The sequence below is a fragment of the Oreochromis niloticus genome, linkage group LG11 (genome assembly GCF_001858045.2).
Source record: "Oreochromis niloticus isolate F11D_XX linkage group LG11, O_niloticus_UMD_NMBU, whole genome shotgun sequence".
Classification (NCBI taxonomy): domain Eukaryota; kingdom Metazoa; phylum Chordata; class Actinopteri; order Cichliformes; family Cichlidae; genus Oreochromis; species Oreochromis niloticus.
Window position 1 is genome coordinate 8,138,957 of NC_031976.2, and position 17,545 is coordinate 8,156,501.

At 39.9% G+C, this 17,545-nt stretch overlaps 1 protein-coding gene across 1 annotated transcript in view; it reads right to left on the reverse strand.

Moving 5' to 3' along the window:
- The window catches only part of sntb1 (syntrophin, basic 1), a 38,079-nt gene that overhangs the window by 4,038 nt on the left and 16,496 nt on the right, over nucleotides 1-17,545 (reverse strand). Inside the window, exons 3-7 of the mRNA XM_003443700.5 lie at nucleotides 10,771-10,888; nucleotides 10,537-10,626; nucleotides 8,907-9,043; nucleotides 8,526-8,722; nucleotides 1,016-1,245 (exon numbers count right to left, since the gene is read on the reverse strand). Of these exons, the coding sequence (XP_003443748.1) occupies nucleotides 1,016-1,245; nucleotides 8,526-8,722; nucleotides 8,907-9,043; nucleotides 10,537-10,626; nucleotides 10,771-10,888 (772 nt within the window). The remainder of the gene's footprint in view (nucleotides 1-1,015; nucleotides 1,246-8,525; nucleotides 8,723-8,906; nucleotides 9,044-10,536; nucleotides 10,627-10,770; nucleotides 10,889-17,545) is intronic.

Here is a 17,545-nt window from a genome sequence, read left to right on the forward strand (position 1 = left end):
AATCAGTGAACTGCTGGGTGGTGTAAAACAGATTAAAACTCTTACAGTAAGTGACAGGCTATTTTTAAGGAAAACTCAGCTCTTACCTTCAAAGACCTAAGTGTGCGTGCAAAGTTTATTTCATTTCAGATTTTTTGATTAAGTGCTGTAATTTACTTTCTGCTGTACCGCATTCCTTCTTCCTGTTGCGCTTGCTTCTAGTGCAGCTCGCGTTCCTTAATTCCCAAAAGGCCTTGCGAAAGCCCCCGAGGGTGGGAATGAACCTATTCTGTTTACTGTGAGGTGTGTGTGACCACACCAATGTAAGCTTGATGCTTTTTACTCACCAGTATTTCTAAACGCTGACATAATTATACCACTTAAACACTTTTTAGGACATAGTGTCTTTTAAAATGTGAATTACTGGAAAATCAAGCTGTAACTGAACCCTTGGATTCACGGAATCCACGGCAACTTCCTCGGGAACATCCGAGTCAGCATTTTGGCCCGTGCCTTAACCACCTGTCAATAAAACAAGGTTTTTAAAAACCTTGACCAAAATAAACACCACTTCTGAATCATGGTTAGAAATTTAACAGGTATGGTTTATAGTCAGGAAAATGTAAGAAATTATGTGTCAGTTTGTTTAAAGTTGATTTTGAACAGGCCTGGGAAACATCTGCAGAAACATCTGGGCTGCTGAAGTAACTCCTCCTTTCGGCGACAGTTTGTGGCTGCTGCACGTTTGACTTTCACAGCCTTAGAAACTGAAACTCATTGTTTTTATTAGATTGTGCTGACTCAAAGAACAAGACTTTATAGAAGTGCCGTTATGATGTCTTTCTATTAAACTATGGTGTAGCTGAAAAACAGCACAAAAAATACAATCACCCACTATCAGAGTTCACCGCTTAGAAGAAACTCATTCTTATGCATGAACATATTTTGTTACAGTTTGTGTGTCTAAATGTGAAGTTACAAACACAAAAAATGAACCAAAGAAAAAAACAAACAAACAAAAAAAAAACCCACTCACAATTTCCCCCTCCTTCCCCCCAAAGTCGAGGAACAGCATGCGTACTCCGTCATCTGAGGACATCTTTAGTTTTTCAAAGGGGTAGGAGAGGAGAACTTGGGGCTTGCTAGTAGTGCGAGCTACTCTCTCCTCAAAGTCCTCCCCATCTTCTGCTTTTGGGTCAGCCAGCACAGAGAAGCCCCTCTCATAGTGGATCGCCAGCCGACACTCCTGACCCCGGTACAGACAACCTGGAAGACAAAGATTTTTGATTGTTAACAAGGTGCTCACGAGGAGGTGGAAGAGTGAGGTCTAAAAGATACCTGCAGAGTACAAGAGTTGAATAGCTAGCCTTAACATACAAGGGAAAATGTTTGCTTTGTTATGTGTAAAAAGATTTTTAAAACCCTTAAAAACCTTAAAATCCTTACAAAGTGGTGCACTCTGACAAAAGCTGTGTTTTGTTCACAGTCTATAACAACTGTGCCTGTGGAACCCAGAGTCCAACAAGAGACTGGAACATTAGCTATACTACATACAAGAGAGGTACACTTCCCCTGAGTGAACCGGGATGGCTGATCTAAAAGAGCTTTTGCATATTCATACCAGTAATATGGTTTATTAGTGCCGTTCGAGGGCTGGTTGTCAGTCCTGGCACGTTATAAAAAAAACCCAAACCACCGTATCTCTTGTATCTCGTATCTGTTTACTTACTAAATGAAGTAGCAGCATTTCAGTGACACACTCTCCTTCTCATTTGGCTGAAAGCAGGGAGTGTAATTTCTCTATTTTACAACATTTCTCATCACTTTTCTCCTGCTCTTCCTCCTCTCGTCACAGCGGGTGTCTTAGCTGAAAGCTGAGTGTACTATCTTTATCAGCTCCTCCTGCTTCGCCTTGTCCCCACACTGTGTGATCTAGGTGCATTTAGCCTTATTTTTCACTCCTTGACAGCAGAATACCTTCACTCCCTGCGGCAGACGTGAAGGCCGCAAGCTGAAAACTTCATTTGCAGCACAAACTGTGCTCTCCTGACGATATCTGATCTCCCAAGCAGAGTGTTTGTTTGACAAAGAGACGGTAAGAGAGAAGAGAGATGTTAGCTTTCTATTGTTTGACCAAGATGTGTGTACAAGGATGGATGTTTGTATGTAGACACACACACACACACACACACACACACACACACACACACACACACGAGGCACTGTTTAAAAACACTTTTAGCAGTGCAGGTGATTTTCAGCATTTCTAAACACACTAGTTTTCTTTACAAAGTATAAATTCTATTCTATTTGCACACAATAAGAGAATAATTTCAGAAAATAACAAAAATGATCAGTGTCAATGTAACCATAGCACAAACCATTGGTGTAGCTTTAACTTTGTAGAGGTAGACTTGAGAAAATGAACTGTTGATGCTCACAAAGCAGGAGATAGATATACAGAGATATCACAACATTTCCTAGTGTCAAGAAGTGGAGTGAGAAGTATCATCAACAAAGAGAGCCACACAGAGCAGAACAAGCCTGGTAGAGGCAAGAATCAAAGATCTCAAAAACTGAAAAGAAAACTAGTGAGAGATGTGTCTGAAGACCCCAGAACAACTGCCAAGACATGAGTGAATGACTTAGCTGAGTCTGGAATTGCCTCAAAGAAGAAAAATCCTGCAGAGGAATGAACGGCAAGCCTGCAGAGCAAGAAAAACTCCACTTCTGCAGAACAGACAACTTTTAGCCATATTATAGTATGCAAAGGATAACCTGGAGAAGATTATGGATACTGGAAGCGCATGCTTTGGTTAGATGACACCAAACTAGAGTCTAGTTTGGCCAAAGAGATACTGCTTATGTTTGGAGAAAAAAAGAGGTGTACGAGCTAAAGAACACCGTCTCCACAGTGAAACACGGTGGTCTGAGTATTTTGTTGCTTCTGTGCGTCTGGATCTCAGGAATCTTGTCAAGGTGGAAGAAATCTTTAAGAAAGAAAGGTATGTGAAGATTTTGAAAGAAAACCTCAAGTAGTCAGCAGCTAAACTAAGTCTGTGTCTTCTGTTTGTCTTTTAACACAAAAATAACCCAAAACATACATCCCTCCTGGTGAATAACGACCTCCAGTAAACCACATTGTTGCTCTTTAGGGTTTAGTAGTTGTTAGCTTGTCGTTAAACTGAAAGAGACAGATAATGTCTAATTAACTATGTTGGCAGTTAAACGTTCCTAATCAGACTACCATGTTTCAGTTTATCTAAAAAAAACAACTAAGAGAGGACGGTTAGCAAATGTGTCTTGACTTCCAGTGAGTTTTATTTCCCCCGTACAGGGTAACAGATAATTTGCAGTGCACAAGAATGTAATTAAACACACAAATGTATTCTACATTCATTTTGATTTCGCTCTTTTGAAGCATATTTCAGTGTGGGTCAGCAGAAAGGCAAAAAAGAAACTTTAATTTCACTCTGGAATGTCTTATTCTAGATTACAAACACTGCTGCAAAGATGCCAATTAGCGGGAGCTGTCAGCTGTAAAACAAGCGTGGAACAAAATGCTACACGAGTGTGCTCAATTAGCACTTCATCATACTCGTTACAAAGCAAAGGTAGGAGCACAAACTGCAGGTGCACACAGATTAAAAACTGCAGGTTTGGGTCAAGTTATAGGGAGAGCATAAAAGTGATAAACGGAGCACAGCTTTAGTTAAGACACAAAACTAAGTCAGATTTACATTAGCTGAGTGCTGTTACAGCCAATGACATTCATGCAGGTGTACAGCATTATCAGTGTTGCTGGCTTAATATTAATGCTCAAGTATCTGCTTTTTTTTTTTTTTTTTAGTTAAACAGGCGGAAACTTGCTGACACCTGTAATCTTTGAAACCCCTTCAAACACTCCAATCTTACTGTACACCTCACACTACGAACAGTACAGTTTCCTGAGGCGAGCACCTCAGTTTGAACTTCTTTGAACTCTTGACAAACAAAACCAAAAAACACTGACATAAAAGTTGGAGAGCAATGTGAACAACATGGTGACAAATACAAAGTATGTAGCAGTGTTTTTGAATTTTTTTAAAGGTCTTTTTTCCACTTTTTTCTGATCTTTATTTGGATTTATAACAAATTGAAATATATGCAACTTTATGTTAATTTTGTTAAATGTACCACAAAAGAGACTCAAATTACATCCAAGTAAATAAAGCAATAAATTAATCTCTTTCCTACTTATTGCCTGTGATACTCAAACTTGTGTGAAGACTACGCTTCAGGAAGTAATGTTGATATGGAGAGCAGTCTGATTCAAATAGAAGCTGAGCCACACACATACACTCAAACAGAGGATAATATCCTGTTTTAACCCCCAAAGACATCAAGTTCACAATGAAAAATGAGTCTCATAAAGTGTAATATTTTTCTAACGATGTATAAACAATGTGACGGGAACAGCGTGTTCCTAATGGTATAAATGGAGCTGCAAATGAAACAAAGAGTGGCGGTCTTTGTTGTGTTCAGGAGAGAATATTAGACCTGAAAGTCTTCTACCTGAGAACATTGTTCTGTGGAGAAAGTTCCCACAAGAATACACACACAGAGGGAGAAAGAGGCTTTTCAGGCAACAACAAAAGCCCTTCTTTCTGCCTGATGGTGAGTGGAAGAGACAGAAGGAGGGGCAGAAAGTGATAACACTGGGAGCCAGAGAGGAGCCAAATGAATCAGGGAAAGAGAGGGTCAGAGAAAAAAAAGGAGGGAGACACTAAGTGTGTTACAAACATCAACAAGTGGAAACTCTAAAAGGTTATTAGGGGACAAAAAGTTGCGTTCAGTACTATTTGTCTTGTAACTTGTAACTCATTAGGAGGAGGCAGAGTACCTCATATTTTGAAACTGCAACCCACTGCGCCGATCTTCAAGTGTCACAGCAGGTTAATAGGTTAATTTTCCACAGCCCCTGAGGTAAAATTGCTTTTTAAAGTCCTCTAAGTCATTAAGAGGTTTACCTGTTCATTAGGGAGACAGTATCGACCTCCAAGACAATTCGGCAGGTTCTGCAGCTGTCACTTCAACGACAACATTAAAGAGAAGCTTGAGAAGGAGGACGTGGGGATTGCTGACTTTAAACAGCTAACGGTTTGAAGCTGAGAGTAAAGTTTGCTTGACTTTGGAAAACACAGTTGAGAAAGCGGTCTCGCCACAAGACCCACGTAAAACGGCATTAGGCAAATCACACATCACATGCAAATTAGCATGCGTTACAGGAGGGAAGGCGGAGAGCTTTCAGTTATTGATTTTGATTAACACTGGTGAAAAGCATGGAGATGTCGGAAGGCAGGGAGAGAGGATTTACGGTAGACATGAGTAAGGTTTAAACTATTCATATATTATGCCATGATATGCACCACTGAACATCGTGGCAGTGACTTCTTCCGCTAATTGCTTAAAATACCAGAATAACCTCGAGAAGGTTTAAGTCACCTTGGATAATAATAATAAAGGGAATGACAGCAGGCCGAGAGCTCACGAAATTTGATTTCAAATACGCCTTTAAAGGCCCTCAAGAACGGCCTTCTGCCCGATGAGTGATTGAAAGTTAATCCATCTTCAGAGCAAATCTTTATTATAGGATCTGACAGTGAATAAACTATAAGGATGATTTAGAATATAACACAGACGAAAAGCCGACAAGGTCAGTATAATGAATCCTCAAGTGGCAACCGCTGACACATGAGCAAACGCACTGAGGACTGGTGCATCAGTCCATTCTAGAAAAAAGGTTAGGTATAGGGAGCAATGGAGATTCAAAACCCCACAAAAATTCATGCTCCTTTTCTGCCCGTGTCACCAACTTATTACCTAAATGACTATTAAAGTATTTTAAAAAAAAATAATCAAAGAAATCTATTACAATAAACATTTGTAGCAGCGGCAATAGCATGGTTCTGTAGACGGCGATCTGTTAGTTGGCCTAGAGTGATACATACCCCTCCACACACAAATGTTAAATGGTCTGCAAAGGAAAAAATTTGTATATTTATTGCCGTTCCCAAAAGATGGCGCCTCCTGACCTGACCTCTACAATCAACATGAGTTTTAAAAACATGAGCTGTGAGTAAAATCTCAACAACTCTTGGCTGGATTGTTGTTATATTCATCAGATTAAAGAATTTTAGAACTTTAGTGTGTGTGTGTGTGTGTGTGTGTGTGTGTGTGTGTGTGTGTGTGTGTGTGTGTGTGAGATTTACATTGCTGTGCTTGAGAGCCACCATCTACCGGAACCAAATTCCTTGTATGTGTCTGCACATATACTTGGCCAATCAACACGATTCTGATTCTGACTCTGATTCTGAATCACTTGCATCTAATCTGTTGTTCTCCATCAGGTTGCTTCATAAATTTAAAAGACCTGCAAAACTAACACCCTAAGCGGTTCCTCTCTGCTTAGTGCTAAGGAGAAAACTTTAACATTTTAATATGCTAAATGATCATGGAAGGGATGCAGACCAGTATTAAAAGGGTTGGCACCCCTTTACTTTACACATACGCACATCACTGCCACAGTCTGCTCAGCAGGTCCTGGTCGTCCCGAGGTCCAAGTTCAAGCATAGCAGAGACTGGGACTGGGACTGGGATTTAAAATGCTCACAAATTGTGCATCACCTACCTCTACTAATCAGGAAACATCAGAAAAAACATTTTCAAAACCACTTTTTGTTGCTTGGTTTTTAACCCCACCAGTCAGCTGCATGTCTTTGGACTGTGTGGGTAACCCAGAGAAAACCCACGCAGACACAGGATGAACATGCAAAATGGTGAGTGGTGAGTGGTTATCAGTCTCTTTGCTTTAGCCCTAGAATGGCTGAGTCTCATGAAGTGTAATATTGTGGCTGTGTAGTGTAATACAGACTGGCTACCTGTCCTAGGTTGAACCCGCCTCTCAGCCTGTGACAGCTGGAATGTAACGCTCTCAACCCCGAATTGGATAAGCAGAAGAAAATGTATCGATGGGTTTTTTAAACCCAACTGAGTTTTGCTTACTGCTAGCACTACTATATGCATTTAAACAGTCTTTACAGATGTTGTGCATGCAGATGTTTTAGCAAATAAAGCAGCTGTCAAAAAAAAAGTCAAGCAGCAAACAGCAGGGAGACTTAGCAAGAGTCAAAGCAGCTCTCTGGTTTCCTGAGGATTATTAAGAGACAGATGCCTGAAAAGAGAATGAAAAGAAGCACGACTCCAGATGAATTTGAATGTTTCTCAGTCTGCTGGGTGTACAAGTTGGTCATATTAACTTGAATGACGATAATATGTTGGTGCTGTTTTCACAGATTTTTTTTTCAGCTACCCCTGAGTGGCCAAAAATAGTTACAGCAGACTCTAAAGGCCCTGCATGACCGCACATGTGTTTTTACTCATCTTGGTAGAATCAACCTCTGCTCAGATTGGAGGTGGGCAAAGCTATGCCGAGCAATATAGGACTATGCACCGACACACCCCTATGAAGTCTTTTGATCATCCAGTAGACAAGTAAAAGAAATTACCTGTGTGGCTGTATCGTGGCTGTGGCCTTTGATTTTGATGGTTTCTTTCATTGCTGCATTTAGAGCAACAGATCATTTATGTTGAGCAACGCGCGTCAGTCTAGACAGCGTTTAGTCACGAGATTAAAGAAAATGTGCTGATTACGTTCACATTTCACAGCTAACTGCAGCGACAAACAAAGTCATACTTTTACAATGCAGCTTAGAGGTTTTAAATTAAGTTTCACAGACGTGAATAAAGTCGTGCTACGCTAATCACAGCGTGACATGGGGGAAGACGCAGTTTTAGGAAAGTTTTAACAAGAGATTGGAGATAAATGCTCCAGAAACTACACTGACAACGAGGACACAATGACGGTGATGGTCACCGCTCGATTCGGAATAAAGTCTGTTTTGTGATTGGCTAGAATCTGAAGAGAAAGTTAGTTTGGGACGTGAGAAGGGGCACCCAAGGGAGAAGTGGAGTTCCCAGGGCATTTTGTGCTTTGAGAGAGGGAGGCCACCAAGAGGGAGGGGCGGTATTCTGCTGAAATTCCCGGGACGACCAGTGCTCACTGCTAAATAACACACACACACACACACACACACACACAGTAGAAAAGTATTCCTTTCTATAAAAAGCAAGTACTTTGTCCACATCCTCCATACGGCTGTCAAATTATATCACAAACCCAAAGGTATCCTAATGTTTTAGTGGATGTAGGAGTCTGTATATATTATGCTCTTTGTACCAGATTTACGCTTGCCAGACCTCAGGCTGTACTTGCTGGTGCAGCCTCTTAAATCTGTCTGGTTATGATTTGCTGCAGCATGCCTGAACACACGTGAGAAAGCATCACAGAATCCAGCACAGTGACCCGCACAACTCAACCTGCTCCAGCCATAGCTCTCTACATGCATTCCTGTTTCTATCCAAGTGTATCAATATGCATGTTCCTATGTTTTTTATGCATTATATCACTTAATCTTAATGTTTCTGTGCTGTGTAGCGGGACTCACTCGTAGAGACTTCTTTAATCATCTCAGCTGATGCGTGACATCCATTCACAATGTGTCTGGTCCACAGGGACAGGTCCTTGGTGGTCTCAGTCCGGAACAGGTGAGTCTCAATGCCAAGTCGTGTGCCAGTCCGAGTGGCAAAGAACAGCTCTGTGCCGGAGTGCGGCGACCCCCGGTCAGGGCCTGAGTGGACCAGACTAAATAAACACATACAAAGTCTTTTAGCAAAGAGAAGAAATTCAATATACACTCAAGCTTAGCAGTACTTTTAATAAAATAATTTTTAAATGAAAAAAGCAACACCATAGTGTTAGTCATCATAAAACACATTGATGTTTAAGGCCCAATATTAATGCATGTGCAAGTTTATGAGGGTCCTACCGTGTTGCTAAAAGTGGGTAAGTGTGTGTAGGGCTCTGCCAGGCCTCCTGGCCTCGTGGTAAGCAGTCATATAGCAGCAGGTCCTTTTCTGTCACCACCACCAGCACCGGCTTCCAACACTGCTTCTCACTCTCTGTCTGCAGCACAAACAACGAGACTATGACAGCTTTTCTTTAAGGGTCTGACATATAAATATATAAAAATTAGTCTTTTAAAGAGCTGCACTAATCAGGAGGATTATCCACACGACAAAACCTCCAGCTATTGGCCCATATAGTCAATATCTTTGTATGCCAGGCATTGTGACATAAATTTAGCAGTATTACTTGATGAAAAAAAACCTGATAGATGAATTCAGAATTAAATGATCAATTAGTAAAATTGTATTATAATTCTAGTAGATTAACTAGGCAGTTAATCCTGTAAACCTGTGCAATATAAATTTGATCACGTCAATTCTGCACAATTAGAACCTATTCCCTCTTGTGGTTTTTGCAAATACTAAGATTGTCTTCGTGTTTTTAAATGAGAGTGCTGATGAGGCTGATCACTGGCAGTAACAGAGAAGGCTGGTGTGTGTGTGTGCGAGCGTGTGTGTAGTTGCAATCTGTAATAGCTGTTCACAAGGCTGTTCTGTTCTGTCACAGGAAATGTCTAGATTCACTATTGTGCACCCAAAATAAATGTGGCTGGTGTGCAGTTGCAGGTTTTTTTTAAGCATATGCTTAGCGGTGCCCCCTCAGCCACTCATCTCTACAAACCCCTCACTCAGAGCACGCACACACCGAGTCTGGTATTTCATTTTACAATGCTCCATAACTATTCTCATTATGAGAGCTTATCTGCAGCACAGCCACGGAATCCTAAGCTGCTCTTTGAAGTTCCGCCTCATCCAATCGTATCGTGGGATTTAGAGGGTCAAGGGTCATATTTTTAACATAATCAGAATATGTTGCTAAGTAACAGTATTGTGCTGCATTTAAAGATTCAAATACCGTCGGAATTCACGAGGACTAAATTAGGTAGATACAGATGTTCGTGGGCGTGCAGATATCTCTGCACAGATGTCTCCATATATGTATACACACTACAAACACACACCACATTAATACTTTGTCATATATTCATACACCATCTGGGCCCCTTCCCCAGGCCCACCACCTCACTAATTTACACCTTTCTGTCATGCAGATTGGCCCATTGCTTTATCTTTCTAGTAGTAAGTAGTATGCAACAAGTAAATACTGCCACTGCTTTATCAAGCAAACTATTTTTGTCACATTTTCTGTGTACAAATGAGTGCAGCCGCATTCTTGACATTTACACCTGACTATCACATTTCCCCCTTCTCTGTGACAGATGGCTTTTCATGCTGCTTTTACGTGACTTTTTTTGAAGGATTTCTACCATCTAACTCAATTTAAAAAATACCCTTTACAACTTTACACACAAAAAAACAAATGATTTATCTCATAAGGACATTAACTCAGATTCCAGATATATTAACCATCATAAAATACATTGAAATAATATATCAAGAGCCGATTAACAACTGATATATAAATTTGCTGTCCCACCCTTACAGTGTGGACAAATTTATATCCCCACAGTGTGAGTAATGCACTCCTACCTTGCCTGCAAGCCATCCCAGGTGTCGTATCTCTTTGCTGCCAGCAACTCCTGTCCTGGCTGTGTTTTGGATAACCTCTTGCAGCACCCGCTGTGGTAAGGTGGATCATTTTTAAGGTAAACAGTTCAATATGCATAACTTAACATTCAAAGACATTTCCAGAGGCTCACTTATATCTACTGAAATATCGAGTGCTGAGAGACACTGGTATAATATTTCATGTAGAAGACAGACCTGTGCCAGTGCTGATGTGACAGAGTGCATGGCGGAGAACCACGACAGGGCAGATGGTTGGTCTGGGCAACGCAGCACCACAGTGTGCCTGACATCAGGAGAGTGTAGCTCTACTTGTCTACAGGGGAAGATAAGAAAAGTTAAATAGGTTGAACTTCTCTGTTATCGTCCTGAAGCGAGTGCTAAAACCTTGAGAGTAAAGAATCTTGAAAATATATTTGTTAGCCTTACCACAAAACTCCAATTTATTCTGGACTTATAGTTTTAGGACTCAAATATTACCTTTCAGGTTTCCGCTTTAACATATGCCCCCTTTCTTATTTGCTTATCACAGCAACTCGGTCAGAACAATGAAATAAATGGCATGGAAATTTTTGTTTATTCAACATGCATTGCATTCTCTGTGGGAGACCAGCGCCGTCTCTCTCCAAATTTCCATATCTAATCTGCTTACATGATATGTGAGTCTTTCTGGCCTTGGTTAAAAAAACAAACACATGCCTTTCAATCTCTCTGAATGGCTCTTTGATTGTGTGCTCAGTGAATATGAATTTTAAAAAGGCACATGTGTCTGCCTACAGTGCATAAAGTGGTGCACTGTTGCTTTATAGGGCAGCAAAGCAAGTATTCAGCTCCACGACGTAAACCAGTAAGCTATAGATAAATAACCTGACCACTTTAGAGGAAGGAAATAATAAGAACAGTGGACACAGAAAACTATTAAATATTCTTGACTCAAAGATTTAAAAGAAGCGACATGGTAGCAACTGTACAGCGTGTACTTCATATTGTGTTTGGGCCGTTTTTGAAGAATGCACAGTCTACAATGTTTATCACGTGATTTTCAAGGACTGAAAATGCACAAATAAGGTACACAAAGCTCCAGTAGGAACAGTGTCTGCTTGTGTACATTTTTGTAATACTCATTAAATAAAAAACCTTTAAAATAAGACAGAAAATACAGAGAAAAAATTAGCTGTGGCACTACAACTCCACACTAAGGGTGGTTTTCAACATGACAAAAATGCTTTCTTTGCAGCTTTCTTTTATTACACAGACGGAGAACCTGGAAAAATCCCCAGTGGATATGATTAATTTGCTCTTCTATCAAAACGTAGGAGAGACCATCTACAGCAGATAAGCTCCAGGTGTTAATCTGACCTAAAAATAGAATCGGTGCCTGTAAAAAGGCAAGTTGATTAAGGGCATCCTGGAGGAGAGGAGAGGAGCTATAAGGGCTGAACTCCGGGGCTAGAAGTGCATTTTGTTTGCAAGTTTTTTGGTGTGCTATTTGCTTTGGCAACAACTTTGACAACCTAAGTTTTCTGTCCCTTGATTGCATGACGCAGGAATGGGGAACATAGGGAGGACTAGTAACGAAACCCATCTCACACACAAACAGCACAAGTGGATCGTTGGGTTTTCGCTACAATTTTGTCTTTAACTTTGCTTCTTTTTTTTTAAAGTTACTTAGCATCTTAAGATGTTTTCATGTAAATTGGCTCTATAGAAATAAAACTGAGCTGAGCTGAAAAGGTTACTGCTCTGAATGCATGGCGTTACATAAGTCTGCTCCTGCATGAAAGAAGTTAAATCTCCCATTTGATCAAAGGGTAGTTGTCCTCGTGGGATTATCAATAGATTTAGCAAATATGTATTCAAGGTCTCTTCCATCATGCAGATGTGATCCAAATATAGACTGTATGGATGCAGACACCGAGACGTCGTTCAGTGATTTTTGAAGCCTAGTTGTGAAACCCCGACTTGAGAATTTTAGCTATCTGTCTATTATCTGTATTATTATTACTATTAACCTGTCTTCCCCCAAAAGTAAACATCATTACTTTCTCTCCTTCTCCTGTCATGTAGTCCCCTTCTTTATTAACTCACTCCTTCTGAATTATCACTCCTGCTCATCACTGTCCCATCTTTCCTCAAACGCCAATCTTGTGAATCTCCTCTTAGGCTTAAACACAGTTTAAACAGCACCTGCTGAAATGAAGAGAAAAACCTCAGATAGATGAACATTGCACTGAGTAAAGTAAAAGAAGATAAAACAGGCTTATCTATCACTTAATATAAAGCCATTTTATCACCCCCGAATCCTTAAAATGAATAACAGAGTTTAATCTGCAGCAAGAGTACTGACAGGGACTAGAAAGAGAGAGCAGATTTCTCCTGTTTTGGCTTCCCTTCATTGGCTTCCTGTTAAATCCAGAATTGAATTCAAAATCCTGCTCCTCACATACAAGGTCTTAAATAATCAGGCCCCATCTTATCTTAATGACCTTGTAGTACCATATCACCCTATTAGAGCACTTCGCTCTCGCTCTGCAGGCCTACTTGCTGTTCCTAGAGTATTTAAAAGTAGAATGGGAGGCAGAGCCTTCAGTTTTCAGGCCCCTCTTCTGTGGAACCAGCTTCCAGTTTGGATTTGGGAGACAGACACTATCTCTACTTTCAAGATTAGGCTTAAAACTTTCCTTTTTGCTAAAGCATATAGTTAGGGCTGGACCAGGTGACCCTGAATCCTCCCTTTGTTATGCTGCAATAGACGTAGGCTGCCGGGGATTCCCATGATGCATTGAGTTTTTCCTTTCCAGTCACCTTTATCACTCACTATGTGTTAATAGACCTCTCTGCATCGAATCATATCTGTTATTAACCTCTGTCTCTCTTCCACAGCATGTCTTTATCCTGTTTTCCTTCTTTCACCCAACCGGTCGCAGCAGATGGCCCCGCCCCTCCCTGAGCCTGGTTCTGCCGGAGGTTTCTTCCTGTTAAAAGGGAGTTTTTCCTTCCCACTGTCGCCAAAGTGCTTGCTCATAGGGGGTCATATGATTGTTGGGTTTTTCTCTGTATGTATTATTGTGCGATCTACTGTACAATATCAAATCAAAATTTATTTATATAGCACATTTAAAAAGAACAGTTTTGATCAAAGTGCTTCACAATATAAAGCGCCTTGAGGCGACTTCTGTTGTGATATGGCGCTATATAAATAAAATTGAATTGAATTGAATCTCACTCTGCAATCTTTAACTTCTGTTTATTATATTGGAACAGCCAAACTCTGAGAAACATCTAACTTTCGGGACAAATATGAACACCTCATCAAAATTTTACGGCCTAAAAAACGACAACCTGCATTTCAACTTGGGTGTCCTGTTTAAACATTTACCAAACATCTACTGGCAAGGTAAGGCTGGAAGTCAAGAAAGGAAAGAACTCTACCTTCACTAACCTGTTTTTTTTAATAAATTTTGCTAAGGACTTTATCTGTGTCTATGAATCTGCCCTCAAGCTTTATCAAACCACAAAACACAGTGTTATCTGTGTAAAGCTTAAGCTGCCTATGTCACTAGATGAGATATTGATCCCAGCTACTCACAAATAAAGTCAGCAAAGTTCAAGTCTGTCGTGGTTTTTTTTTTGTGTAATAATAAACTTCAAATTAATGAAGTTTAACCACAAATTGTGTTGTTGTTGTGTACAACACTTATATAATGAGGAGACTAGATGATCGTCCCATGTGGATATAGCAGAATACCACTGAGCACATACCCCAGGTCCAGGTCCATGCTAATTAACTGCAACTTTTTTGTACTATTAGAGTCCTTCAGTCAGGCCTACTTTAGTCAAAAGAAGATAATTATTTCCAGTGGCAGTTTATGTCTGTGAGTCCCTGGACCTCCTTCCTGTCCTTTTACAAGGATATGTGGGAAGCAAAAAAGGACTCCTGACTCCTAGCACAGAAGAGAGAAGGAATCCACATTGATACAACACTGACTAGATTGCACAGAGCATGAGAAGGATGAGCTGGGGTCAATGTTGGTTCCAAAGTGGCTTGCAGATGCAGCAGCAGTAGCCAAGCTAAATCAACTTTACAGCCTTTCATATTTGAGATTTGCCAATTAGATGTACAGAGACGCAAATAACTGGGACCCTACACTCAGAGAGGGAAGGGTCGTGCCATGTGACAGGACAGCACTTTCTCTACAAATGTCACCTGTCTTTTCAGGATTGAATCCCAGACCGAGTGACAAAATCCTCTACTAACGTGGACAAGCTGCAGGTAGATGTGGAATGTTTTTTGCTGATCCTTGTCATGCAAAGAGAAACCGCACCCTTGAAGACAGTGGCAAACAGAAGATTTCTGCTTCGCTTGCTTCAGTTTGGTAATCATAACCAAACACAAAGCAAAAACGCTGCACAAGAAGATGTGAAATTAGTACCCTGCAGGCAGCGTACATACCATGTGAGCATTGGAGACTAACACCAACAGGAACTAAGTTAAGCTAACTTCAGCCCAGCTAACAACCATGCTAATTAGCAGTAGCAAGCTGGCACGACTGCAGAATAACTACACGACTCTGAATGTAATTCTTTCTTTAGCTTACATACCGGAATAACAAGCTGAGTATGTCTTTGCAGACTGCCCCAACTAACATTATGCTTATCAACAGCCACTGATATAAATAAGAATCTTAAGTGATCCTGCTTTATTTTAGTATCTTGGTAAATACACACTAAGGCTGTGTCATATCATACCATCCCTGCTTATATCAGCATAAATGTTTATGTCATATAAAATTGTAATATTGTGAAATCAATGACATATTGATGTCTTGCATTTACATTTCCTAGCACAACAACACAAGCATGCTTGAGAGCAAGAACAGCATTGTAGACTCCAATAACAATTTAGGAGCTACCTTAATAAATTAAGTGGTTTGCCTAAAAGATGTCAGACCTAAAAAAAAAAAAAAAAAAAAAAAAAAAAAAAAAAAAAAGCACAGTACTTTGCAAAATATGCAAGAAAACAGTTCCTTCTAAAGGTGGAAACAACCAATTTGTTCTACCACTTCAGGCAAAAACATGCTGTTGAGTGCAGCTAGGGTACAAAGGCATGTGAGGAGGAGATGCTAACAGATGGTAATGTGTAACACAACCCTAAACAAATGATTCCACCAAGCATGGCTATAACTAGCACTCGCAAGTTACAGCCCATATTACAGGAAGAGCAAACAGTGGATGGAAATTACTGATGTGATTACATAGTGGTAAAGAGAACTTAAGCAACTGGTTAAAAAGCAGAAGAATTCTAAGAAGACTTGAAAGGTTAAGTATTTGGCTTATGCTGACACCTTGTGCCAGTGGATTCATAAATTAAATTATATATTGATTCATCAGTGACAGCAATTTATTTGAAAGTAACAATACCCTTTATTTATACCCTTTGTCTCCACTAGTCCAGTCTAGTCCTGTCTGCAAGCTGCAATCAATGATTAAAAAAAATTATCATCATTTGTTTTCCTACATTGTCAAACTGTAAATTTCTTTGAAAAATATGATTTTGGGCTATAATCGTCCACTACTGTTCTTTCAGCGTGACAAGGAAATAACATGGCTAAGCTAAAAGCAGCATATTGTAAACTGTACAACATCCTGTAGGAATTTAGAGGAAGCAACTAATTTTCTTTGTAGTTTGCAGGAAGCAGACAAAAAACAAACATGAATATTTTTGAAATGAAGTTATTTTCTTTGACACTTATAAAAACAATGCTAATCATAATGAAGGTTAGTATCAAGCAGCCTTGCGTGTTGCCTTTATGCTTAATGTGGTACGAAATGCCTCAACAACTCAAACACCTGCAGCTGCAAGTGCAATGAAAAACTAACACTTCAAACTGAGAAAAAGTCAAACGAAACCAAATCTAAGCTGAACAATCTAAACACAGCTTCCACGAAAAGCTGATTATGCAAAAGTTTAAAAAGTACATCATGTTTCCAGCTGACAGAGAACCACATTATGTCCACAGATGGTGTTTTTACTTTTTATTCTATTTTTATTAGTTTTGTTTGTTTTTACTGACTGATTATTTAGTAGATTTATAATGTTAAAGTGTTGTTGTAGCGTTTCCATAAAGACGGTTGCGACTGGGCTTTGATGTTTCCTTCATCATCTCAAGCTTTCAAGTGTGAGCTTCCACTTTCTGCCAGAATCATACATATGGAGAGAGAGGCAGGACTAGATGGAGCCACAGAATGATAGGAAAACACTGACAATTGTTTTGAGGGCAAAAAGAAAAATATCAAGACAGTGACAATGATGGGAGGACAAAAGAGACAGAAAATTGATTCAGATGGCAGAATACAAAGAGAGATGATGATAGAAAAGAAAGGTAGAGGAAACCACGCAGACAAAAACACAAACAAGTATGAAAAACAGACATGAGAGAGAGAAATGACAAAGAAAGTATAACAAGTAGGGAAGCAACACAGAAAGTGAGGCATAGAGGAAGACAGCTAGGGCATAAAGCACACAAACTGATAACAAAAGTGTTTAGAAAAGGAGAGTAAATCACTCTTATCTTCCCCCATGCTGTTTGAGTGGGCTATTGTCAAATTACCAACCAATTAGCTTGATGACAGCCCCTATCAGACCACCCCCTACTGACTGAGAATTAGCTAGGCAATACTTCAAAGGTTTGTCTTTAAGGAAAACTGAAAATGGACTTAAAAAAAATACACTACTGAGTAATCCCCACAGGATAGCTGAAGAAGGCTGCAGACGTTTCTGTTCACTCACTGTGACATGCAGGAGTAGAAAACTAGTTAACCTTTAATTAACTAAAGTAATCAATCATCTTTTGTTTGTTTCTGTTTAATTCAATTTTATTTATATAGCGCCAAATCACAACAACAGTTGCCTCAAGGCGCTTTATATTGTAAGGTGAAATCCCTACAATAATACAAAGTAAACAGAAAATCC